The 26,915-nt window shown below is 42.4% G+C and overlaps 1 protein-coding gene across 4 annotated transcripts in view; it reads right to left on the bottom strand.

Moving 5' to 3' along the window:
- The window catches only part of swt1 (SWT1 RNA endoribonuclease homolog), a 158,464-nt gene that overhangs the window by 130,257 nt on the left and 1,292 nt on the right, over positions 1 to 26,915 (bottom strand). For 3 of the 4 annotated variants that reach the window (XM_041208722.1, XM_041208725.1, XM_041208724.1), the window contains exon 2: positions 14,422 to 14,524. In XM_041208722.1, the coding sequence (XP_041064656.1) occupies positions 14,422 to 14,505 (84 nt within the window). In that variant the 5' untranslated portion in view covers positions 14,506 to 14,524. Of the gene's footprint in view, positions 1 to 14,421; positions 14,546 to 26,915 lie in introns of all 4 variants that reach the window. The other variant, XM_041208723.1, reaches the window with a different exon arrangement.

Genomic DNA, 26,915 nt, shown 5'->3' with positions numbered 1-26,915 from the left:
TGCAGTCTCCCTCACCCCACCCTTGCGGTCTCTCTCCCCCCATCCTCAGGAAGCCTTTCTCTCTGCCTGCTGTACACAGCCTTGCTCTCTCTTACTCCCCCAAACATAGCTCCTCTCTCATGCTGTCCTGCGAAGCATCTCTCCCCCACCCTCAGGTCGTCACTCTCTTACCACCCACCTCCCATACAGCCTCTCTCTTTACCCCTGCTGCGCAGCCACTCTCTTCCCGCCCTGCACAGCCACTCTTGCCCCCACGCAGCCCCTCTTTTACCACACAGCTTCTCTTACCCACCCCCCCATGCAGCCTCCCACATCCCACTCTGCGTAGACCCTCTCTTACCCCGCCATGCAGCCTCTCTTATCTGCCACACAGCCGGCCTCTCCCCACCACTGCACAGCTACCCTCTTCTCAGCCTGTGCAGCCTCCCTCTCCCCCATCACAGCAGCTCTCTCCCTCTCCCAGCAGTGTGACCATGCGCATCCCCACGCAGGTGCTCTCTCTCCCCACTGCGCAACTTCTCTCTGCCCCTCATGGCCTCACTTCTCCCCTCATGGCCTTTCTCTCCCCCGCTCACAGCCACTATCTTCCCACCCCACACTCCCCGCCCCGAGTCCCCTCTCTTATGCCCACACCTGCACAGGCCCCCTCTTCCCCTGTCGCACAGCCTCTTTATCATCACACCCCCTTGTAGCCTTTCTTACGTCATGCATGGCCACTCTCTCTCTTTCCCCCCCACAGCCTCTCCCTTCCCCCCACCTTGCAGCCCCTCTCCCCTCTTCCCCTCTCTCGCAGCCGCTTCCCCCCTCCCTCCCAAGCAGCCCCTCTTTCCCCTCGCAGACCCTCCTCCCTCTTCCCCTTCACCTCCTCGCAGCCGCTTCCTCCTCTCTCCCCCACCTTGCAGCCGCTCTCCCCCTCTTTTCCCTCAGAGCCCCACCCCCTTCCCCTCCATCTTCCTCGCAGCCCCTCTCCCTCCTTCTCGCAGCCCCTATCCCCCGTCGCAGTCCATCTCCCCCCCAAAACCCCTCCCCACAGCCGCTCCCCTCTTGCAACCTCTCCCACCCTCGCAGTCACTCCTCCCTCTCTCCCCCACCCTCACAGCCGCTCCCCCCTCGCAACCACTCCCCCACCGTCGCAGCCGCTCCCCCACTCCCCTTCCCCCACCGTCGCAGCCGCTCCCCCCCTCCCCTTCCCCCACCGTCGCAGCCGCTCCTCCCATCTCTCCCCCACGCTCGCAGCCGCTCCCCCCATCTCTCCCCCACCCTCGCAGCCGCTCCCCCCTTCTCTCCCCCACCCTCGCAGCCGCTCCCCCCTTCTCTCCCCCACCCTCGCAACCGCTCCCCCCTTCTCTCCCCCACCCTCGCAACCGCTCCCCCCTTCTCTCCCCCACCCTCGCAATCGCTCCCCCCTTCTCTCCCCCACCTTCGCAGCCGCTCCCCCCTTCTCTCCCCCACCCTCGCAGCCGCTCCTCCCTTCTCTCCCCCCAACCCTTGCCACTCCCCCTTCTCTCCCCCACCCTTGCAGCCTTTCCCCCACCCTTCTCTCCCCCACCCTCGCAGCAGCTACCCCCTCTCTCTCAGCTGCTACTCCCCACTGTCTCCCCCACCCTCACAGCTGCTCCCCTCCCTCTCTCCCCCACCCTCGCAGGCACTCCCTCTCTCTCACAGCCATTCTCTCACTACCATTCCCACCCCCTCCCTGACTGCAGCTTCTGGCCTATTTAATAGTTCATTACTTTTCTGAGCTGCACATCCAGCTTGCTGTTTTATTATCCATCTGGCAAGCCACAAAGAAGCCGTCTCTGTCCAGACAGGACAACTGGCCAATCTAACCTGATTGTGCTGGAAGATTCCATACCATCACCTACAGAACTAACCCAATCTCTGCATGCCTACCTCATCTTGTGACATCAACACCACCTGAAAGGCTGATCTGACAACACCGGTCTCCAGCCGCAGAACTCGAAACATCTAGGTGAAAGAATTCCTCATTGGACTCTGAGTTTGGAACCCTGGACCTCACATGAATCAATATTCAGGTTTTCTGTGGTCCTTGCACTAAATCTCCTTTTCTCTATCCCCCCCTTTACTGTGTGAATTCGGAGTGGGACATTGCAGACACTGGTTCATGGATTTTGAATGGGCAAAATAAACTAACTTTCCCAGTTAATCCTAACTTAAGTTTGCTGTGGATTATTAGTAAAATTGGATCACACAAAAATCGAAGGGATGGGGAAAAAACACGCCACTGCTTATTCTTTAAACCAAACTAATTCAAAACGTCTTCTGTTTATGGACAAGTGATAAGAGGAAAACAGTGCTGCTTGAACTAACCCTCTCCTGTCTGTAACACAGCTCAGTCATTACCGACCTCCTCGCTGGGGTGAGATGTTCTCGAGGCAGCACAATCACATCATTCCTCCACATCTTCCACGAACGCAGACACTCACCTGGTTTGAATCTCAATCTAGCTTGGAGTGGAGAGCACTGGGTGAGCCACACCTCAGGAGTGTGCAGGAGGAGGGTGAAGCAGAGTCAGCTTTGAGCGGTCCCTCTAGAGGACAGACCACAGTCATGCTCTGCTGGGTGGTGAAGCTGGGCCTCACACACGACGAGAGTATTTCAGGAACATTAGAGGCAGATGTGTCAGGGATCCCTGAGACATTGCAGAGCCATAGACAGACAATGGAGAAATCCATGAAACACATATGCTCCGTAATGTCTCAGTTTTGAGCACATGGGCTCCTCCACTGATTGGCCATCCTCTTGGAGGGCCATGTGCAGCATCACTGTGAATGCCGGAGCAGCATGCTGAAAAGCACAGACAGAGTGACACTCTATAGCACTGACCCACTCGGTGCCAGTAATGGTGCAGAAATGCATGGAATGGATGCCAGCTGCATCCCGACTAATAGCCTCCCAGCATGCAAGTAAACTATGAAAGGGCTGAAGCGGCCAAAGAGACTGCCACCCCTCAGGGGCACAGGCAACAGGGGTACAGGTGACAAACCTTGCCTCTACTGTCCCTCTGACTGAGGAACAATCTATATGGCAAAGCCCCGTGGCAGAGGCTCTCCATGCAATATTGTGGAGGAGCCCCCGAGGCACCTTCATGTTGAGGACGGAGGCCACAGGCATCTCAACCACGAACAGAGACTGGAGAACAAGCTGCCTCCACATCATCCTCAGACATAGAGGGAGCACCCAGTAGGCACAGAAGGGAACGCAATGCACCATATATGTACCTACACTTTATGGGTCAACTGGGTGAAGGTTTGTTGGGTTTTTATGTTCACCGAGTTAGCCTTTATTATGTCATTGATTAGGCCAATGACCAGACTTGGTCATTGCTTGATATCAAAAGGGCAAAGTGAAGGGCTGAGGGGTGGACGGGGCATGGTTTCTTGCAGTGCCATGGTATGTGCTGGGGGAGACTGTTGGCCGTGTAGATCCATTTTCATTCAATGTGATTATTCAGATGTGTGTGTTTACCGGATAATTTCTCTCTCTGACAGATGGTGAGTTATAGAGCGATCTCTCATAAGGGGTAGGAGCCCGAGTGAAACATTGCTGAATCAGTGTGTTCCTTGTGGCCATGCCAGACAGCCTCAGCAATCTTCCCCCAATGCCTGGGCACTGGGCGCCTCTGGGATACTCCCTTCATCCTCCTCTTGTTCCTCTTCCCCATCCTCCCCTGAGAAAGAATGTCATTCCAGGTCCTCCTCTTCAACTAGCTCCAGACCATCTTGGTCTAGTCATGTTGTGCAGTATGCAGTAGACAATCATGATATGAGACACCCAGGCCTGCTCCTACTGGTCAGGAAACGCATCTTCAAGATGCTGATGGCCTGTTCAATGCACATACATGTTAGTAGATGGTTTTGGCAGTAGTGCCTCTTTACATACGTGGCCAGGTACTAGAAAGGTGTCAGGAGACACCTCTTCAGCCTTATCATACAGCAGCCACCCACAGAGTCTGAACGTTGGCATGAAGTTGTTCAGCACCTGGTACTCTCGAAGGATAAAGTCACCATGACAGCTGCCCGGGAACCAAGCACGGACCTGCAGAGATGGGCTTCTTGTGATCACAGACATTGAGTTGAAGTCTCTTCTGTTTAGAAATCTGGCTGGCTGGTTTGTCTGTGCATTAATGGTTATGTGGGCACAATCTATAGTCCCCTGAACTTGAAAGAATCCATCAATGGAGGCAAACCCCTACGTGCTCAGTGCCTGCACTGGCCTATTTGACTCAAAGTGGATGCAGTCTCCCACCTTCTGGAATATGGCACTGATGGCATGATGAGCTGCCAACTGAAAGCTGCCACACAAATCTGCTGCAGATCCTTAGAATGATTCAGGTGCATGGTGACCTTGACAGCTGCAGTAAGGGAATTGCCATGGGGTCCCATGTGATATCCAGTCATTGTGGTCCAGAGCATAAACGTCTGTGCCCAGCTGCCTGTGTGGACACAGTCTCCTACAGCACTGGTGTTGTTGTGTTATCACAATGGGCCGAAGGGCCTGTTTCTGTGCTGTATAGCTCTATGACTATTTGTAGAAAGCTGACTCTTGGGTGGTATATCCAATGTTTTGTGTGCCACCTACTTCCGCTTGCTGTGCTCCCGTGTCCTCCTCCTGACCAGAAGGATGCATCTGCTGAAGCTCCTCCTTGCTACTCTGTCCAATGTCAGAATAGCCTGCTTGCATCTCAATTCCCTTTCCTGCCACTTGTTGATTTACCAGGACTTCCTCTGCCCACCTCTGAAGTCCAAGTGATGTCAGCAGCCTCTTGTCCCTCTGAAGAGCCCAACCTCTCAATGTTGAGAAATACAAGCCACTGAGCACCAGTGATGATAACTCGGTACCACTGCTTGAGCATCTGAGTTTAAATCTCCTGTTTCTCAGAACTGTTGAACAATAACCCATTAAAACTCATGCTGTGTTCCTGACAGCTGCATCCTGACGTGTCCCAGGCTCTCTTTTTACCCCATGCCCCCCAACTGAAAATCTCAAACTGCTGCTCCAAATACTGTTCTTGAGCTCCACAGCGAGCTCAACAAGTTTTTAATTGGAGGCTTGTGGGTTGCCGGCGCCACATCACCTGCCACTTGAAAATCACATCGCGTACCAGAGGCATCAGCAACCAGTCCACAATCCCAGATCGCAATTTTCAATGCACGCCTACACCCGGCTTTGCTCTCATGGACAATTGAAAATCCAGCCCTCGATGTCTGAGTATTTATTCACAGGTCTCTGGGGTAGGCAACTCTAAAGGTTCACAACCCTTACTGTGTGCAATAAATGTGAATTATTTCAAGATTGAAAGGACCTAATAACTAACAGTATATCAGGAAACATTACAGCCAGAAATATCTGATTATAGATTTCAGGCTTAACTGACCACCAAACTAGTCTATCATCATGGATTCTATTTCTTGATCTGACTGCTAAATGGGGAACTGATGGAAAACCCGATTATTTGAAGAAAACACTTTCCAATCAAAACAGCACTGGTGTTGTTCCTTCTTGCCGCCTTCCACCTGAACAGCGAAATGGGAAAAGAAGGGTTCAAAGTATAAAGTGTTCAACTTAGTACACAATCAATTACCTCTAAAATGACAACTTATTACTGCAGAAAGTATGGACTGTACAGTATCAAAACAAAATTTCCCACACTTATTTGCAACACTGATGAGTTTGAAATGAAATTATCATGACAGCAGTGACAACATTAGCATAATAAATTTCCAACTATATTCAAAGCTCCATTCTTCAGTTTGAATGAGTAAACTTTGTTATCACTGTGCTGGGATGGAAATTCTTAATATGAATTAGGACCTGGAACATCTCCATTAAATTGTAGTGATGTTTCATTCATAAGTCCATGCAAATATCATGATGCATCAAGAACATAAAACATTAACAATTGGTATCAGCACTCATATGCTGTTGGTGTAATCTGCTCCTCCCAATACACAAATTTGAAAATTGTATTTTCTGTTGATACAGTCCCCACTGTTGTTAAGAGGCATGTCTGTGGAACGTAACGAAGTGGCCGATGTATCATGTTGGGTCAATTTCTTGTAGAATTTTGACAACGTCAGAATTTAAAACTAAATTTGTTCAAGTACTATGAGTTTTGGAATGTGTGTTCAGATCTCCATCCCCTCTCTCTTTCTCACGGAGATGATTCACTGAAGTAGCCCTCTGCAGGTAATCTTTCCACCTTCTATACCACTCTCATTCAGCATTTGCTGTCGATGTTCCAAAGAGGATCCTGGGCTTTATGTTTTTAAGCTTTCTTATAACTACTTTTGTGGACAATATTCCTGGCTATAGGCAAGCTATGTGAGGTGGAAGATTTTCACCTTAATCAGCTAGGGAGACAAGGCCGCAGTCAGATCATTTTCAATACTAAAGCAGGTACAATAAATACTGCTGTTGAGCAGGCTTTGTAACTTGTTCGTCACTTCAGGCTGCCTGAAAGGACTTATAGGCTGATAAATACAGACAAGATCTTCACCTCGGAAACAGTTACCATTTACTAGGGTAATCCTTAAATTAGTCATAAGAAACACAAGGATGAGGAGGAGTAGGCCATACAGCCCATCGATTATGCTCCGCCATTTAATAATATCTTGGCTGATCCTTGACATCATCTCAACCTTCATCCCCGATCCCCATAATCCATGATTCCTTTAGAGTCCAAGAGTCTTTTGATCTCATCTCAGCCTTAAGTATATTCAACAACTGAGCATCCATAGGCTTCTGGGGTAAAGAATCCCAAAGTTTCCTGAGTAAAGAATTTCTCCTCCGCTCAATCTGAAATGACTAACCCCTTATACTGCAGCTATGCCCCCTAGTTCTAGACTCTCCAGCCAGGGAAAAAAAACTTCTCAGCATCTATCCTGTCAAGCCCTCTCAAACATAAATGATTCATTTATATCATCCCTCATTTTTCTGAACTTCAGGAAGTAAATCCCCATTCTTCTTAATCTGTCCTCACAGGACAGCCCTCTCATCCTAGGTATCAATTTTGTTGCCACCCTCTAAGGGAAGTATGTCCTTCCTCCAGCACAAAGACTAAAACTCCGCACAGTACTCAAGGTTATGGCCTCAGCAAAGCTTTGTACAATTGCAGCAAGACATCCTTACTCTTGTACTCCAACACCTTAATGAAAGTCAACATACCATTTGTCTTCCTAACTGCTTGCTACACCTGCACTATAACTTACTGTGTTTCTTGCAAAAGAACACACAATTTTTTCTGAACACCAACATTTAATAGTTTCTCACCATTTTAAAAAATTCTGTTTTTATAGTCTTCTTACCAATGTGAACAAACTCACATTCCCCCAAATTATACTATACTCCAACTGCCACCTTGTGACTTAACTTATCTGTCTTCTTTTGCAGGCCATTTGTGTCCTCCTCACAGCTTATTTTCCCACCTAGCTTTATACTGTCAGCAAACTTGGATATGTTACACTTGGTCCCTTCATCCAAATCATTGATATAGATTGTAAATTGCTGAGGGTCCAGCACTGACCTCTGCGGTACGCTACTAGCAACAGTCTGCCAACCTAAAAATGACAGTTACCCCTAGTCTGTTTTCTGTCCTTTAACCAATCCTCTATTCATGCTAATATATTACCCTCAACCTGATCTCAAGCAACAGCCTTTCATGTGGCACCTTACTTAATGTCTTTTGAAAATCCAAATATATTACATCTACTAGTTCCCCTTTCTCTACCCTGCTAGTTATATCCTCAAAATATTCTAATGGATTTGCCAGGTACAATTTCTCTGCCATAAAACTATGTTGGCTTTGCCTAATTATATGATTTTCTGAGAGCCCTGTTAACACTTTCTTAATAATGGAATTCAGCATTTTCCTGACGACTGATGTCAGGTTAACTGGCCTGTAGTTCCGTTTTTCCTCTTCTTCTTTTCTTAATTAGCGGTGTTACATTTGCTACCTTCCAATCTACTCGAACTGTTCCAAATTTTGGAACTGTTTTGGGAAATTTTGGAAGACCAATGTCTCTGCAACTACCCTTTTTCTGCCAATTCCAGCATGATGCCACCACCAAACACACCTTTCCCTCACCAGCCCCCCTCCCCCATTAGCATTCCATAGGGATCGTTCCCTTGGTGACACCATGGTCCACTCCTCATCCCCTTCCCATGCAATCGCAGGAGGTGCAACACCTGCCCCTTTACCTCCTTCCTCCTCACTGTCCAAGGCCCCAACACTCCTTTCAGGTGAAGCAGCGATTCACTTGCACCTCCTTCAATTTGATCTACTGCACTTGCTGCTCCCAATGCGATCTCCTCTACACTGGGGAGACTTAGCGCAGACTGAGTGACCGTTTTACGGAACACCTTCGCTCAGTCCGCAAGCAAGACCCAGAACTTCCAGTCGCTTGCCATTTCAACTCACCCTCTTGCCCAAATATCCATTCTTGGCCTGCTGCAATGTTCCAATGAAGCCCAATGCAAACAGGAGAAACAGTACCTCACTTTCAATTAGGCACTTTACAGCCTTCCGGACATAACATTGAGTTAAACAACTTCAGACCATGAACTCTCTCCTCCATCGTGACCCTTCTATAATGCAATTTTTTTTTCTTGGTTTATTTGTTCATTTTTTTATCCTTTCTCCCCAAAACCGCCTCCCTCTACAGGGCCATCTGTCACTTGTTTCTATATTGTGCTTTCACAAAGCACCGACCCTTGTTCTGCAATCAAAACCATCTGCTATCTTACCTTTATGCCACTATCAGTACCTTCTTTACTCCTTACCATTACCATTAAAACTCCCTTTGTCTTGTGTCCATGACAGCTTTGTCAATCTCTCCTTAGTTTCCACCTATCCCTGACCTTCTATCTTGTTCCACCTCCTCCTGAACAGTATAAAATCCACCACATCACATTTCTACTTCTCCTTAGCTCTGAAGAAGTCATATGGACTTGAAATACTGGGGAGAATTTTCTCCCCATTGGGGGTGCTGGGCGGGATTGGGCACAGGAGTCCACTGCACACCCGCCAAACTGAGGATCAGAATGACACGTGGTGACATTGTGATGCACGCCCGATGTCACCGCGCGTCATTTTACGCGTCGGCGAGCGGGGCCTGCCCCCGCTCACTGACTCAAAGATTCTGCCCATTAACTCTGTTTCTCTCTCCACAGATGCTGCCAGACCTGCTGAGTTTTACCAGCATTTTCTATTTTTATTACCTCTTTTAGAACCTTAGGATGTTGGCCATTAGCTTCAAGGAATTTATCAGCTTTTAGTCCCATTAATTTCTCCAGTGCTTTTTCTTTTTCTAATATGAAATAAGTTACTATCTTTAGATCCTTGGCATTAGTTCAGCTTAAGTTTGTGTCTTCAACTATGAAGACAGACAAAATATTTGTTCAATGTCTGCAATTTCTTTACTCCCTAATATAATTTCTCCTGTCAAAAACTCTAAAGGACCCACATTTAATTTTGTGACTCTCTTCCTTTTTACAAGCTGTTACAATCTTTTTATATTTCTGGCTAGTTTTCTCTCATTCTGCTTTCTCCCTCGTCAATTTTTGGTCATCATTTGCTGGTATCTAAAACTCTCCCAATCCTCAGACTTACTATTCTTCAAGGCAATATTTGTGTGTATCTTTTTTAATCCAATTCTATCCTTCGTTAGTCAAAAGATGAATTTCTTGTATTGTGGAGTTTTTACTTCAAGTGGAGATTCGTTAAGAACTATGAAATCTTTCTGAAAGTTTGCCATTGCTTTTCATACCTTTCAATACCTTGACATATCTTTTAATTTAACTTCATAATCTACCTGATCCAACTCCCCTCTCATACCTGTGTAATTGGCTTTATTTAATTTTAGTCCTTAATGATAAATAGTTACTTGTCAGACTAATAGAGCTATAGTTAACAGGGTTTATTTTGTCACCATTTTGAAAACAGTTATCATGTTGGTTTGTTTCTAAACTAATGAGTAATAACTTAAAAATTTATTACCCCCCCCACCAAACAATCTACTGCAATGTTACTACAGGTCGAGTATCCTTTTATCCGCACTTCCAAAAGCCTAACACATCCAAAAAACTCACTTTTTTTGAACCTCATCGATCTTCAGCAGTGGCAAGCCTTGTTGTTTGTCAGCACTAGTTACCTTGCAATTTTTGTGGTAAACGTCATAAAGAAACTTTTTCAGGTACCCTTTATTTATTATTCAGTGATACATCTTACTTTTATAGCCATTTTATTTACTTTAGGCTATAGCTAGCCTAGGCTTAGGCTAATATAATGTGTGGTATATACGTGTGGTATCCGAAAATCAAAATTATCTGAAATCCAAAATGTAATCAGCCCCAAAGATTTTGGATAAAGGATACACGACATGTAATGTCTTTTCTAGTAAATACTTCAAAAAATTAATTGTGTCAATTAGGTTTGCTCCTTTTTAGCTTCAAAGCAGTTTTCATCCTTAAAGGATCGAATTTTCTTCTTTGATAATCTTCTTGCTGCTGCACCTAGCATTTACACCTAAACTTATTTTTTGTTCCCTCTTTGTCTTCCTGATCATTTTTTTTTTAAAAAGCTTCTGCATTCTTCCTTCAGGCTTTGTAGCATTCTCTTTTTACTTTACTTCATTTAGTCTTGTTTATTATCCTAGATGCTCATTAATATATATTTAGAGATATTCTATTTATCTGCATGTGAGATTTTGTTTCCGAAGATACACTAAACTCTTCCTTCATTCACTTGAAGATGCTCTTTTGAAGCAACGTATCTGACTTTTGGTTTACAGTATTTGTTCTTTTCAGTTCAAATTAAATTTGATCTTGTTATTCCCACTATCATCAAAGGTTCTGCTCCTTCCATTCAAGCATGCTATCTGAGTCAAGGATTCTGTTTACTACTTCAGACTCTAAGTTAAAATTATCCACTGATATTATCTTTTGGCTTGCATCTGATTTTTTTTTTCTTTTAACTGTATGTTTGATTTGACTGATGGTTTACAGCAAACTCTTAAGAGTTTTCCTGCTCATTTTGCACCACACATTTCACATAGTAACATTTAGGACAGTTTTTAAAAATTCTTTTATGGGATGGCAAGATGCAGGTACATCAACAGTGATGTTAGCGAGGGAGTTCCAGGATTTTGGCAAGGTGACAGTGAAGGATCGGCAATCTACTTCCAAGTCAGGATGGTGTGTGGCTTGGAGGGGAACCAGCAGGTGTTGTGTTCCAATGCATCTGCTGCCTTTGCTCCTCAGGTTGGTAAAGGTCACAGGTTTGCTGTCAAAGGAAGCTTGGCAATTTGCTGCTTTGCATCTTATATATGGTGCACACTGCTACCACAATGTGCCAGTGGTGGAGGGACTGTATGTTTAAAGTGGTGGATGGGGTGCTAATCAAATGGGCTGTTTTGCTCTGGATAATGTCTAGTTTCTTGAGTATTACTGGAGCTGCACTGATCCAGGCAAGTGGACAGTATTCCATCGCACACCTGACTTGTGCGTTATAGATGGGGCGTCAGTTGGTGAGCTAATCACTGCAGAATTCCCAGCCTTTTACCTGCTCTTGTAGCCACAGTATTTATATGGCTAGTCTAGTTCAGTTTCTGGTCAATGGTAACTCCAAGGATGTTGACGGTTTTGATTTTTTTCCTTATTCTTTCCTGGCTTGTGGGCATCACTGGCAAAACCTGCATTTGTTGCCCATGCCTAATTGCCCTTGAACTGAACATTTCAGAGGATAGTTAAGAGTCAACCACATTGACTTATATGTGACTCCAGACCCACAACAGGACAGCAGATTTCCTTCCCTGAGGATATCAGTGAACCAGATGAGTCTTCTATGACGATTAATGATAGTGTCATAGTCACCATTGCTGAAACTAGCTTTATTTAATAATAAATTTATTAATTGAATTTAAATTCCATCAGCTGCCATGGCGGGATTTGAAACTACATCCCCAGAACATTAGCCAGTGCCTCTGGATTACGAATCCAGTGACATTACCACTATGCTACCACCTCCCCGATTCAGTGATGGTAATGCCATTGAATGTCATGGGGAGGTGGCGAGATTGCCTCTTCGTGGAGATGGTCATGGCCTGGCCACACATCAGCCCAAGCCTGAATTTTGTCCAAATCTTGTTGCATATGGGCTGGGACTGCTTCAGAATCTGAGGAGTTGTAAACATTGTGAACATTGTGCAATCATCAACGAACATCCCCACTTCTGACCTTAGGATGGAGGGAAGGTCATTGATAAAAAAGCTGAAATTGATTGGGCCTAGGATACACTATCCTGATTCCCAGTGACTTCAATTTCACAGGGTGTTGATGAGCAAGTGTCATTCGAAAGTAGTGTCAACGACACCTTCCATCACTTGGATGATGATCAAGAGTAGATTGATGGGGCTGTAACTGGCTGGATTGGATTTGTCCTGCTTTTTGTGGAACAGACATACCCAGGCAATTTTCCACATTGGCGGGGAGATGTATTTGTACTGGAACAACTTGGCTAAGGGCAACAGTTAGCTGTGGAGCACAAGTCTTCAGTACTACTGCCGAAATGTGTCAGGGCTCGTTTGCAGTATCCAGTGCCTTCAGCCATTTCTTGATATCACATGGGGTGAATCAAATTGTGATGGAGACCTCAGGAGGATGTTAAGATGGATCATCCACTCAACACTTCTTGCTGAAGATGGTAGCAAATGCTTCAGCCTTATCTTTTGCATTGGGCTGGCCTCTCCCATCATTGAGGATGGGAATATTTGTGGAGCCATCTCCTCTAGTGAGCTGTTTAATTGTCCAAATTGTCCACCATTATTCACAACTGAAAGTAGCAGGACTGCAGAGCTTTGATCAGATCTGATGGCTGTGGGATCACTTAGCTCTGTATAGTACATGCAAGCTAAACAGCAAAAGCAGCATGCAAGCCCTGTGTTGTAACTTCACCAGGTTGGCAACTCGTTTTTTCAAGTATACCTGGTGCTGCTCCTGGCATGTTCCTAGGCACTCCTCATTGGTTGTTGGGTTGATCACTTAGCTGTGAATGATATGCCAGACCAGATCTGTGGTCCAGACGCATCTGTGATAGGTAGAATGATGAGGGCGGTCTATTAAGTTTTCCCTCTTGTTGGTTCTCTCACCAGCTGCTGCAGGCCCAGTCTGGCAGATATGTCCTTCAGGAGAAGTCCACTGCTACCGTTTGGTGCCAGTACTCAGCCACAGTAGTTCACTGGGGGTGATTATTCTGTACCCTAGGTTCTACTTCCTTTACCTGTTAGGTGTCCTTGAGGTACACTGCCTCCTCTCCAGTCTAATTTGTATTTCTTACATATTCTAAGCACTTCTGTGCTGTACTTGTGTTCACCTTTAGTGTCACATCACAGTCTGCAAGTTCTTTCATTAATCTCTGTAATTGACACAGATTTAATCCCAAGTAAACAAGTCACCCCATTCCATGGAAACTGCAATTGTGACATACACTCACCATTTAGTGAATACTATCTTTGTGACACGTATTCAGTACTAACTGTCATCCAGATTCCTCAAATCACTAATGGCACTATAATTCAAACAGCCACTCTCAACAGAGATTCATATTTATACCTATTATCTAGTCTACAGAATCTTCACACTGTGAATACAATAATCTATTTTCAGGCATGGCTTGATTTGAAATTTCAGCACTTGGACCAAATAATCACTATGGTGTTAAAAGTTCTGGCAGAAACAAATTTTCTTTGTCACCTTTGTTAAGGCGGTTTGTTTGCCGACATTAACAACTGCCGATATATTTCAAAATCAATTCATTTTTCATCCATGACAATTTTCATGTGCACACACTAAAACCAGATAATTTACCCCCAGCCTGTATTGTTTCTGTAATATTTCTTGGCTCAATTAAAAAATTATTTGTGCCAACTTATATGTGAATCTTTGGAATGAAGATTAGACATTAAAGGATCTGCAATAAATATACAGTGAAGACTACTCACTCGTGGATAAATATATTTGCATTTACAGTATTAGACATAAAACATGGGTCAGGCCTGATGGCAACACAGTATCTGCTGACACCTGTATTGTTAAGCATACACAAATCAATGCAGAGTTAAGAACATTTAATAATATCTGTAATATCAGAGTTCTTAATTCATGTAACCCCTAAAAGCTGATGTAAGTTGATACAATATACTAAGCACAGGACTTCAGAAGGCAAGTTTCCCACAATCACCTCCCTCCACCCACCCAAAAAGCAAACATGCATGTGTACAGAATCAACATTTTTAGAAAACAAACTTTTTGGATGTTCCTCATTGGTGGTATGTGGCAGTCAGTGGTAAGCACTGGAGGTTCCAAAAAATAGGTACTTTGAAAGAAAAAGCATACTGTCCTCACATTATGGCCGCGCTGTTGAGGCTTTGTTTTCTTCGATGGAGACTTAGTCTTCTCTCGCTTGTGTTTTGAATGTTTTCTTGACATCGCTATTTCATTTGTAGAGCTTCGGAAAGTCAAAAGAGTCCTGAATTAATATTAAAACATGGAAATGCTGCTAGAGAATCATAATGTCATACATTAACATAAAAATATACGAATTAGGAGCAGGAGTAGGCCATTTGAACCTTTTTCACCATTCAATAAGATCATGGCTGATCTGATTGTAACCTCAACTCCACATTCCCGCCTACCCCCGATAACGTTTCACCCCTTTGCTTATTGAGAATCGATCTAACTCTGCCTTAAAAATATTCAAAGACTCTGCTTCCACCCCCTTTTGAGGGAGAGAGTTCCAAAGACACTCAAACTTCTAGAGAGAAAAGTTCTCATCTGTCTTAAAAGGGCGACTCCTTAAACATTGACCCCTAGTTCTAGCTTCCCCACAAAAGAAAGCAACCTTTCCACATCCACCCTGTCAAGGCCCCTCAGGATCTTACATGTTTCAAATGGTTATACTTTCATTATCCTATTAAGAATTGTGCTTCAATACATATATGTAGTCAGACTATAGTTTTTTTAAATACTAGAGAACACCCACTTATGTTTCACCCTCTCTTCTTGCAGTTATCCTCCACTTCAGTATTCCTGCTCCTCCATTGCTTGTTTTTCCTTCTTTCCTGCTCATCTTTCATTTATTTCTGTCTTTCAATCACCCCCTTTTTATTTATTTTGCTTTTCCTTCACTCCTATTTCTTTACAAGCTTCTTTTTAGTCTCTCCTCCTTTACTTCCTTTCTCATTTTTTTTTCATGCATACATTGAAGTCCAGGTAAAATCCTCACTATGCAAGCACAAGATATTGCCACTGAAGGGCAGAAAAAGCAGCAATGACAGGCATTGACATCAGCAAATTTGGGATGCCAATGCTTATATGTTCCTAGGGACTGGATTATATGCTCAGGACAGGCGCCCCACATTCCAGTGTAAAGGTCAGGGGCCAGCCAGCCTTCACTTAGCTGGTTTTAATTTTTTGGGCTACATTCCTTCAATTAGTGAGGTCGGACTTTCCTCCATCTCTAGGAGGAAGCCCCGCCTCTTACACCTGCCAGCCAATCAGAGTCCAGGATCTCCACCCACACCAGGATCAGTGGCCACTGCTGCCTTGAGCTCCTCAATGTGGGTGTAGACTCTAAAATGGTCCTAAAAGGGATCATTTTACTGATAGTAGACACTGAAGTCCAGGTAAATCAAGGCGGCTGGGGAGGAAGAAGGACCATGGATGCCCTGAAACCCAGGCAAGTCCAGGATCAGGCCAGGGACAAGCTGGCAAGCCCTGACAAGTGGGGGTAGCAAGGATGTTGGACAGGGCAGGAGGGAGGGTGGACACAGGGAGGCAAAACTGTGGTTGGGTGCCTCAGGTTGGCACAACTGGCCCAGGAAGGAGGCAGCCCACCCTTTCACTGACCAGCAGCCCACAGGGTTAAACCTGCTACAAATTGGGTGCAGGCTTCTCCTGCCACCCATTAAATCAGAGCAATGGCGGCATGAAGCTCTTAGTTGAGCATTAATTGCCCTACTCAGGGACCTCAATTGGGCCACAGATGGGCAGCCCACCTGACACCTTCCCCATTGCTCATAAAATCGTAGTAGGTGCAGGCAAGCCGTGCTCACACAGCACTTTAATGTGCGGGTCCACCCACCTGTTTTTCCACCCACGGGTGGCCCATAAATTTCAGCCCTAGATGTCTAAAGGCATTGCTGACTACATAGTATACAATATTCAGTATTAATGAAATCAATAATTTACAATGATTCTTCATTGAAATGTTATAATTAAAATATTTATAGAAGTTTTAGTGATATTTTACGTTCATATTCTATGATTAAGCAAATATTTTACACTATCTTTAAATCAATGGGCTCTGGTTGTTATTAAAGGTAGGCATTAAAGCCCACAATATCAAAGTAGATGGTACAGAGAATGTTCGCTATAGCAGGAAAGATATGTTGCAGTGACTGTGCATCACAATAATGGGAAGTGGGGCGAGGAACAGAAGTAGGCCATTTAACCCCTAAATTCAGTTCAGCTATTCAATGAGATCATGGTTGATGTGTGTTCTATATCCATAACCTATCATTGTCTCATATCGTTCAATACCTTTGGTTAACACAAATCTATCAATATCAGATTTAAAATTAGCAATTGACTAGCATCAATAGCCATTTGTGGAACACGAGATAGGAGGAGTAGACCATACAGTCTGTCGAACCTGTTCCACCATTCACTACGATCATGCTTGAACTTGGGCTTAAACATGTCCTTGATTCCCCGAGACCTCAAAAATCCGTCTATGCCTTAAATATAAGCAAAAAACTGTGAATACTGGAGATCTGAAATAACAAAAAGTGTTGGAAAAACCCAGCAGGTCTGACAGCATCTGTGGAGAGAGAAACAGAGTTCATGTTTCGAGTCCAATATGGCTCTTCTTCAGCATCTCCCACAGTTTTGCCTCCCCGTGTCTAGTTCCGAAGAAGTCATATTGGACTCAAAACGCTAACTCTGTTTCTCTCTCCACAGATGTTGCCAGACCTGCTAAGTCTTTCCAGCACTTTTTGTTTTTATTTCAGCCTTAAATATATTCAATAATGGTGTACCCACAACCCTTGGGGTAGAAAAATCCAAAGATTCACAACCCTTTGAGTGTAGAAACTTCTCATCCCAGTCCAAAATGATGGTCACCTTATCCTGAGACTTGTACCCCCATGTTTTAGATTCCCCAGCTGGGGAAACAGCCTCTCAGCATTTACCCTGTCAAGCCTCTTCAGAATCTTGTATGTTTCAATGAGATCACCTCGGATTCTTCTTAACTCGAGAATATAGGCTCAATTTTCTCAGCCTCTCATCATGAGACAACCCTCTCATCCCAGAGACCAATCAAGTGAACCTCTGCTGTACTGCCTCCAGTGCAAGTGTATCCTTCTTTAAATATGGAGACCAAAACTGAACAGTATTCCAGGTGTGGTCGCAAAGCCCTGCACAACTGTAGCAAGATTTCTTTATTCCTGTATTCCAATCCCCTTGCAATAAAGGCCAACATGCCATTTGCCTTCCTAATTGTTTTCTGTACCTGTATGCTAACTTTCTGTGTTCTTTGTAAGAGCGCACCCAAGTCTCTCTGAACATCAACATTTACAAGTTTCATGCCTTTCAAAAAATATTCTGCTTTCCTTTTCTTATGGCCAAAGTGAATAATCTCACATTATACTCCATCTGCCATCCTGTTGTCCACTGACTTAACCTGCCTATATCTCTTTGCAGTCTCATCACAGCTTACGTTTCCACCCAGCTTTCCAAATTGAAAATGGTACATTTATATCTACTATTTGCTTCCTATCCATTAACCAATCCTCTATCCATGCTAATACATTGACCTCAACTCTATGAGCCTTTATCTTGTATGGCACCTTTTGTGTAGCACCTCATTGAATGCTTTTAGAAATCTAGATATACTGGTTCCCCTTTATCTATCCTCCTAGTTACATCCTCAAAAAAACTCCAATAAATTTGTTAAACACAATTTGCCTTTCGTAAAATCATGTTGATTTGGTCTGATCATACTATGATTTTCCAAGTGCATTGTTAAGACTTCCTCAATAATAGATTCAAGCACTTTCTTGATGACTGGTGTCAGGCCAACTGGCCTGTATTTCCATCTTCTCTCCCCTCATTGGAGCAGTTGTTACATCTGCTAACTTCCAATCTGCTGAGGCCATTCCAGAATCTAGGAAGTTTTAGAAAATAATAGCCAGTGCATCCACTATCACTGCACCTGTTAAGATGGAAGCCATCAGGTGCAAGAGATTTGTCGAATCTTAGTCCCTTAAATTTCTCCAATATCTTTTCTCTGCTTATAATTACTTTAATTTCCTCACTCTTTTTAGCAGTTAGGCTACCCTCTTTTTGTAGTATGTAACTTGTAGCTTCTACTGTGAAGATGGAAACAAATTTTTGTTCAATGTCTCTGCATTTCCTCATTCCCTGTAATTTTTCTGCTCTCTACTTCTAAGGGACCAATGTTTACTTTAGCTACTCTCTTCCTTTATACATACTTGCAAAAGCTCTTACAATCTGAGTTTATATTCCTGAGTTTACGCTCATATTCTCTTTTTCTCCTTATTATCAACTGTTTGGCAGCCATTTGTTGGTATCTAAAACACTCCAAAACCAAGTAATTAACAAGGCAAATGGAATTTTGGCCTGTATTGCTAGGGGGTTGGAGTTTAAAAATAGGAAAGTCTTGTTACAACTGTATAGGGTGTTGGTGAGGCCACACCTGGAATACTGTGTACAGTTTTGGTCCCCATATTTAAGAAAGGGCATTGGAGGCAGTTGAAAACAGATTCACTAGGCTGATTCCTGGGATGAAAGGGTTGGCTTATCAAGAACGGCTGAACAGGGAGTTAGGCTTTTATTCGTTAGAGTTTAGTAGAATGAGTGGTATTGAAACGTACAAGATTGAGAAGGCTTGACAGGGTAGATGTTGAGAAGATGTTTCACTAGTGGGGGAATCTCAACCTAGAGGTTACAGAATAAGGGGATACTCATTTAAAACTGAGATGCAAAGGAATTTCTTCTCTCAGAGGGTAGTGAATGTCTGGAATTCTCTACCCCAGAGAGTTGTGGAGGCTATATCACTGAAAGTAATTAAAGAGGTAGATAGATTTTTGGAATATTGGGGAGTGGAGGGCTATGAGGGGCTGGCATGAAAGAGGAGTTGAGAAAGATCAGCCATGATCTTATTGAATGACGAAGTAGGCTTTAGGGACCAAATGGCCTACTCCTGCTCCTATTTCTTACGTTCTTATTCTCAGATTTGCTATGATTCTTTGCAACACAAAACCACTTCTTTTAATCCAATACTATCCTTAATTTCATGGGTAAGCCACAGATGGATCTTTCTTGTTGAGTTTTTGTTTTTCAATGGAATGTATTGTTGAACATTTTAATTATTTCCTTAAATGTTTTCCACTGTATATTTACCACCATATCTTTTAGTCCATTTACCCAATCAACCTTAGCAAGTTTCCCCTTCACAACTATATTAATTGGCTTTGTTTAAGATTCTTGTTTGTAATTGGAGTATGTCACTTTCAAACCTAACATGGAATTCAATTGTATTATGATCACTATGATCTTTTACCATGAGATAACTCATTAGTTCTCCCTCATTACACAATACTAGATCTAAAATAGCTTTATCCCTTGTTGGCTGCACAACGTATTGCTCCAGGAAACTGTCACGAAAGCATTCTATAAACTCATATTCTAGACCACCCTTGCCAATTTGATTGGTATAGTCTATATCAAGATTAAACCCCCCCCCCCCAATAATTATTACATTGCCTTTGTTACATGCTCCAATAATTTCTTGTTTAATCCTCTGTCCAACAGTGTACCAATTGTTCAGAAAGAGATCCAATTTAAAACTGTTTCCTAACTTCACTTCTGTAAGAATTGACTCCATTTTTTAAAGACTATGCCCCTTAGTCCGATACTTCACAACCAATGGAAATAGTTTCTCTCTAACTGCCAATCAGTTCTCCTTAATATACTGAACACTTCTATCAAGTCACCTGCTAACCTTGCAAATTTCAGGGAGTACAAGCCCAGTTTGTATAATCTCTCCACATAGCTTAACCTTTGGAATCCAGGTATCAGGCTGGTAAATCTATGCTGTACTTCCACCAAATCCAATATATCCTCCTTAAGGCATGCTGTCTAGAACTGCTTACAGTACTCGAGGTATGTTTGAACCAGGGCTTTATACACCAGTAGCATTGTTAATGGTATGTTAATTAGATTGTTAAGATACAAAGGTGAAGGGCATTAATTAATTAAGTAAGCCCCCTTTCAAGGGCTATCAATTTGTTTAATTGGTTTATTTGATTAATCAGTCTATTTTATTTCATGGGTACTCCAAAGAGTATCAAGGGACTGCTGGGGGACTGATTTAGTTAGTACAGACCGCATATATGTAATGCTACATTCTGTAAATGAATCACATATCAAGAAAAAGATGTGTGGCCAGCTTCATACTTCACCATCTGACATAGGATCCAATTTAGCATGGTAGCAGAGGATGGTTGCCTAATGGTGAAGAAGATTGGAAAGTAAGAAATTATTTTTCCCAGACAGAAGATTATATTCTGAGTTACTTTTATGAAGAATGGCTGAAATCAAGTGTAAATTATCAGAATATGATTTCCTACTGATGTTCTCGGAGTCTGAACCTTATGATCAATGGAAAATGAACTAGATATGCAGACATAGATTAACTCCTTACCCAAGGGAAAACAACATACGGTCTTGGCACTGTCACAATCTTACAGAAGCAAGATCAGACGCAGAGTAATTTGTGAGCTAGAGGCCCATCCGTTGAATACTGAGGAAGGAAGCTTCTATTAAGCTTTACGGGTAAAACAGACAAGAAACATGATTTATTAAATGCCTACAAGTCATGGTTAGACTTTGATAGAGTTAGAAAGACAGACAGTTATTCCATAGAGGAATACATCACAGACTTTAATGAACTATATAAAAGACTGCAGAAATTCAATCTTAAAATTCCTTGTTCAGTGTTTGCTTTCAAATTGTTGGATTGCACTGAAGTGTTGCACGTGGATAGGCTTCTAGTCTGAACTGGAGTTTGAGTCTCAAAAAGACACATTTTTGGATCAGATGTCTGATGCTTTAATAAAATTCCTGGGGAAGTTGTCATTCTAGCAGCCCTCACACTCAGGGGAAGTTCTACAGTGTCACAGAAAATGGAGGACTCTATGATCATGGCCTTTTAAAATTGTTCAGATATGGAGCCCAAGTGTCAATACAACAGAAGAATTACAGACAAAAGAAGTGAGGATGAAGGGAGTTTTGAAAGATCTGGTAGCAACAGAATTAGAGCAATAACTGAACACCAGGAATTCCTGAGAAACTGTTAATGGGTCTTTTGGATTTATGGTAAATTGTCTAAAATGGATCAAGAGTTTTCAAAGTGATGCATGACACAAAATTCAGAAGTTGGAGAAAATGATATTGATCAGCCTGAGAAAGTTGTACAAGTCACAAGAAGCTTCAGTCCAGTAATGTGTAGTCACAGGTTCATTTAATTGTGCCATGTTGGACTGTGATTTCACATCTTCAGTTTGTGGAACAGCTTGGTTAAAATGTTATTTAGATTTTACTCAGTGGTAAAGGATCAAAATAAGGAATATGAGAGTTCTACTTAGTTTGGGAATGTCAACACATTGTGCTCACTGAAAAGAGTGGTGATTCCATGCTTAATAACTGGGGTATACCGCTTTAGTATAGATATGTTATTTAGTGAAAAACCCCAGCTGTTGAGCAAGCCTTCCATGAAAAAGGCACAAATGAAACATGATAAAGCAATTGTCTTTTGGCAAATTGCAAATTTACTGACTTTCAATCAAGACATTACTGTATCCCTTTAACAAAACCTAACATCCCTAATCAGAATGTTAAAGAAGTGTTGATGGCACCAGGTGATAGGAGTTAAGAGAAAAAAGGCAAGTTGTCTTCAAGTTTCATCACCAATTTGTCCATCGCTCTTGGCACAGATTAAAAATTCTGCTAAAGGATGCAGGGGTGGATGATGATGAGTACACAAGGCTTACTGAAGAGATTACTGAAAAATGTGGTGTTCAAAAAGTATCAGAGGACAACCTCACAGCCTATTGCAAGTAACTCATTAGCATGAGGCTTTATGAAGTAGCTCTTGACCTATATTGATTGTCTAATGTTAAACTCCAACGTGGGACAATAACAGGAACATTTTCATTTTGCATTTTATAGACATGGCAACCAGGTGCAGCCTTTATACAGAAATACACATTAGTTATGAACAATGCAACTGAAAGTCATTTTCAGTAATATCTTAGCTGACCAACCAAATTGGTCCAACCAACCAAACCTCTTTATGAAGCATGTTGATGATTTTCTATTGGGAGGTTCTACAGAGTTCGAGCAAATTGTAAAAGATGAGATCAAAGGGGAATTTAAGATTGGAAGTCTGCCTTCCAAGACCTTTAGATAGCAGGATATAGGCTTGGATGTTAGGATGAAAAATAGTTAAGAGTCAACAAGGGATTGAGTGAATAATTAAAGGTAAATTTGTTAAGCACATCATTGGGTGCATATAAAGGTGAAACAGGTAGTGATCTGGGAATGAAGTTTCAGAGCAGTGGGAATAAAGTTCCATCTGGAAGAAGTCAAGACTTGGGTTTCTTTCTTTATTCCCAACCAGCCATGGGAGTTTAACGTTAGGCAATCAATATAGGTCAAGAGTAATTTTGAATTAACAATCACATCTCAAAAGTGTTAATTGTATCCCAATAAATCAGGCAGTCATCGTCAAAAGATGATCCTGCATCCAAAGAGACTGAGCAGCTAAGAAGCTTGATTGATCAGTTAAATTGGTTATGCACTCCAAGTCTCAATGCCAGTTATGATGCATTGGAACTTAGCATCATGATGACATGCTACAATTGAGAATGTTTTGAGGGCAAGTAAAACATTAAACAAATTAAATCTGGAGAAACATGTACTCAGTTTCCAGACCCGAAAGACATGAAATTAGTCATTTTTACTAATAATTCCCATGGAATCATAGAATGATTAAAACACAGAAGGCAGTAATTTGGCACTTCATGTCAATGCTGGCCCTCTGAAAGAGCAAGTCACCGAGTGCCACTCTCTGCCTTTCTCTGTTGTCCTGCAATTTTTAGCTTTTCAGATTATGATGCAATTCCCTTTTGAAAACCTCAATTGACCGTGCCCTCACCACACTCCCAAAATTAACAATGTGAAGAGTTAGTGCCACTGTTAGTGGTCAAGAAAATGAAATACTGCATAGAAAAATATGACGATGGGTTCACTATGTTTGGAAAGCAAAATTCAGCAACCTTGCGAACGGTATAAGAAAGAACTGAAGGTAAACTGATCTTAAACCTTCTGAAATGGTTGCAATCACACTAGAGGCAGTAATGAGAGTTTGAGTAGATTTTTTTTTGAATAGCACTTTGCATATTTTAATGGACATGGCAGATGGAATGCAGGTTGTTTATACCCTCAATTTCCTAGCTTAAACATGAAGTAGACTGGTGCACAGCTGAGTTTATAATATTCTTGATGGGTGAAAATGAAAAAAGTGTTCTTTAGGCTGGGAAGCCAGGAAAATAAAATGGCTAGTAAAAAGTACCCTCACACTGGTTCTAGCAAATATGGTATTTTACTTATCAAACATTGAGGAAAATTTTATACAAGGGGCATTCGGAGAAAGGTTTGCCAATTAATTGCTCTATGGTTAACAGTTCTCTATGGGATAATGTACATTTGACAAAGTGTGACTGATAAACGTTTAAGGATTGACCTTGTCAGCATAAAAGAGATGTTAGAGAGAAGAAGCCTGAGAAAATGGGTGGATACATGTCACCAATTATCGGGCTGCTTCACAAAAAGGAATGCTTGCTCAAAGAAATTGTTGGAGGTCCTAGAAAAGGGATGTCTTGTCTTATGGTGGGTTATAAACTTTGATTTTCTTTGTAATTGTTTGAGTGTTATAAACATACAAACAAGGAGAAGGAGGAGTAGGCCATTTGGCCCCCCGAGCCTGCAGCACCATTTAATAAGATCATGGCTGATCTGATAGCAACCTCAAATCTACATCCCGCCTACTGCCGATAACCTACCACTCCTTCCTTTACCATGAATCTATCCATTTCTGCCTTAAAAATATTCAAAGACTCTGCTCCCACCACCTTTTGAGGAAGAGTTCCAAAGACTCCCAGCCTACTAAGAAAAAATTTCACCTAATTTCCATTTTAAAAGGGCAACCCCTTATTTTTAAAAAGTGACCCCCAGTTCTAGATTCTCCCACAAGAGGAAACATCATCTCCACATCCACCCTGTCAAGTCCCCTCAAGATCCTATGTTTCAATCAAGTCACCTCTTACTCTTCGAAACTCCAGCAAGCACGAGCCTAGTCTGTCCAAACTTTCCTCATAAAACAACCCGCCCATTCCAGGTATTACTCTGGTAAACCTTCTCTGAACTGCTTCCAATGTATTTACATCCTTTCTTAAATAAGGTGACCAATACTGTACACACCACTCCAGATGCGGTCTCACAAGTGCTCTGTATAACTGAAGCATAGCCTCCCTACCTTTGCATTCAATTCCCCTTGCAATAAGTGATAACATTCTAGTAGCTTTCCCAATTAATTGCCATACCTGCATACTAGCCTTTTGCGATTCATGCACCAAGACACCCAGGTCCCTCTGCATTCCAGAGCTCTGCAATCTCTCCATTTCGATAATATGCTTTTTTTTAAATTCTTCCTGCCAAAAAGGACAATTTCACATTCTCCCATGTTATACTCCATTTGCCAGATCTTTGTCCACTCACTTAACCTATATCTTTTTGTAGCCTCCTTATGTCCTCTTCACAACTTACTTTCCTACCTATCTTTGTGTCATCAGCAGATTTGGCAACTATCCCATCCATCCTTTCATCCAAGTCATTTATATAAATTGTAAACAGCTGAGGTCCCAGCACTGATCCCTGTGGCACACCACTCTTTACATCTTGCCAACTTGAAAAAGACCCATTTATGCTTACTCCCTGCTTCCTGTTAGCCAGCCAATCTTCTATCCATGTCAGTATGTTACTCCCTATATCATGAGCTTTTATTTTCTGCAATTACCTTTCATGTGGCACTTTGTCAAATGCCTTCTGGGAATCTAAGTACAGTACATCCACCAGTTCCCCTTTATCCACAGCACATTACTTCCTCAAAGAACTCCAATAGGTTGGTTAAACATGATTTCCCTCTCACAAAACCATGTTGACTCCGCCTCATTAGTTTCTTTAATATTAGCTTCTAATATTTTCCCTATGATAAAAACAAAAAAACTGCGGATGCTGGAAATCCAAAACAAAAACAGAATTACCTGGAAAAACTCAGCAGGTCTGGCAGCATCGGCGGAGAAGAAAAGAGTTGACATTTTGAGTCCTCATGACCCTTCGACAGAACTATGACAGATGTTAAGCTAACTGGCCTGTAGTTTCCCACTTTGTCTCCCTCCCTTTTTGAATAATGGAGTTACATTTGCTATCTTCCAATCTAATAGAACATTTCCCGAAAGAAAGGAAAATGCGTAATGGTATGTTAATTGTATTGTTAAGATACACAGGTTAATGGCATTGTCTAATTAAGCACTTAGAGCACTAAAGAGATGGTTCAAAAAAAAAGAGATGGTTGGGGACAATGGAGCGCTAGGTAGAAACCAGAAATATGTAATGCTGCATTCTGTAAATAAACTTATTACCAAGAAAAGAATTTGCATCTAGTTTCATACTTCACCATCTGGCTTTGGATCCAATAAACAACAAATACTATTCCAGGGTCCAGACTGTACAAAATCCAATGCAGATTTTAAAAAGCAGCATGAATAATGCGAACACGAGGTACAAGCTTTGATCTAAGAACCAGAGGCTGTTTCCATGGAGACTGATGCTACAACCATTTACTCCAAAAATTGTGCATGTTGCTGGTTGAAACAATGCGATTGAGTGCCCTGTTGAGAGTTTAAAGAACAAGGGATGGTAACCCTTGTTATTAACTTGCTGTATTTTGAACACTGTTGTAAAGAAAACTTTGCTACAGTAAAGCTTCCTTCTTTCTAAGGGGCAGCCTTTGCCCCGGAAGCAATAACAGTAAGGAAAATTTGTAATTACATTAAAAAGTTTCATAATTTAGAATTGTTTTTGAAAATGTCTGAAAAGGGTTTAGGAATATCAATTGTAAAGTATCACCATGGAGGTCGTAACAATAGGATGGTAAAGTCAAGGGGTAGCCATGAATATGGGTTGAGGAGTTAACATGGAGGAAGAGATTTAGGGTGGATAAGGGCATAGTGAACTTGAGCAGAGAGAATGAGTTGACTTGGAGGTTGAAATAGTTGAGGTTAAGTCATTTGGTGCAAACACTGAGGGGAGGAAAGCAGTAGCGATATCGCTGATGCAATTTTTTATTGTACTTTGGAGGGAGTAGAAAACAATGATTTTGAAAGACAGCAAAATCAGATATATAAAATTTGAACACTGGAAACAGGTCAGGCAGCTTCTGCCAAGAGAAGACTAGGGAGCACAATTCACTAACGACTTAGACACTGGACTAGAAAGCCACATACCCAATTTGCAAATTACGCAAATAGGAAAAATAGTAAGCAAAGTATATAGAAGCATCATATACCAAAGATATTGATAAATCAGGTAAATTGGCAAATAGATTTCAACATAGGCAACTGTGAAATCATCTACTTTACGTCTAAAAAGGATAGAACACTGTACTCTTTAAAATGGTGAAAAGCTAGAACAGT

Source organism: Carcharodon carcharias, chromosome 16 (assembly GCF_017639515.1).
Source record: "Carcharodon carcharias isolate sCarCar2 chromosome 16, sCarCar2.pri, whole genome shotgun sequence".
NCBI classification, from domain to species: Eukaryota; Metazoa; Chordata; class Chondrichthyes; order Lamniformes; family Lamnidae; genus Carcharodon; species Carcharodon carcharias.
The sequence above is the reverse complement of the archived record's forward strand: the minus strand, read 5'-3'. Positions and strand labels throughout refer to the sequence as shown.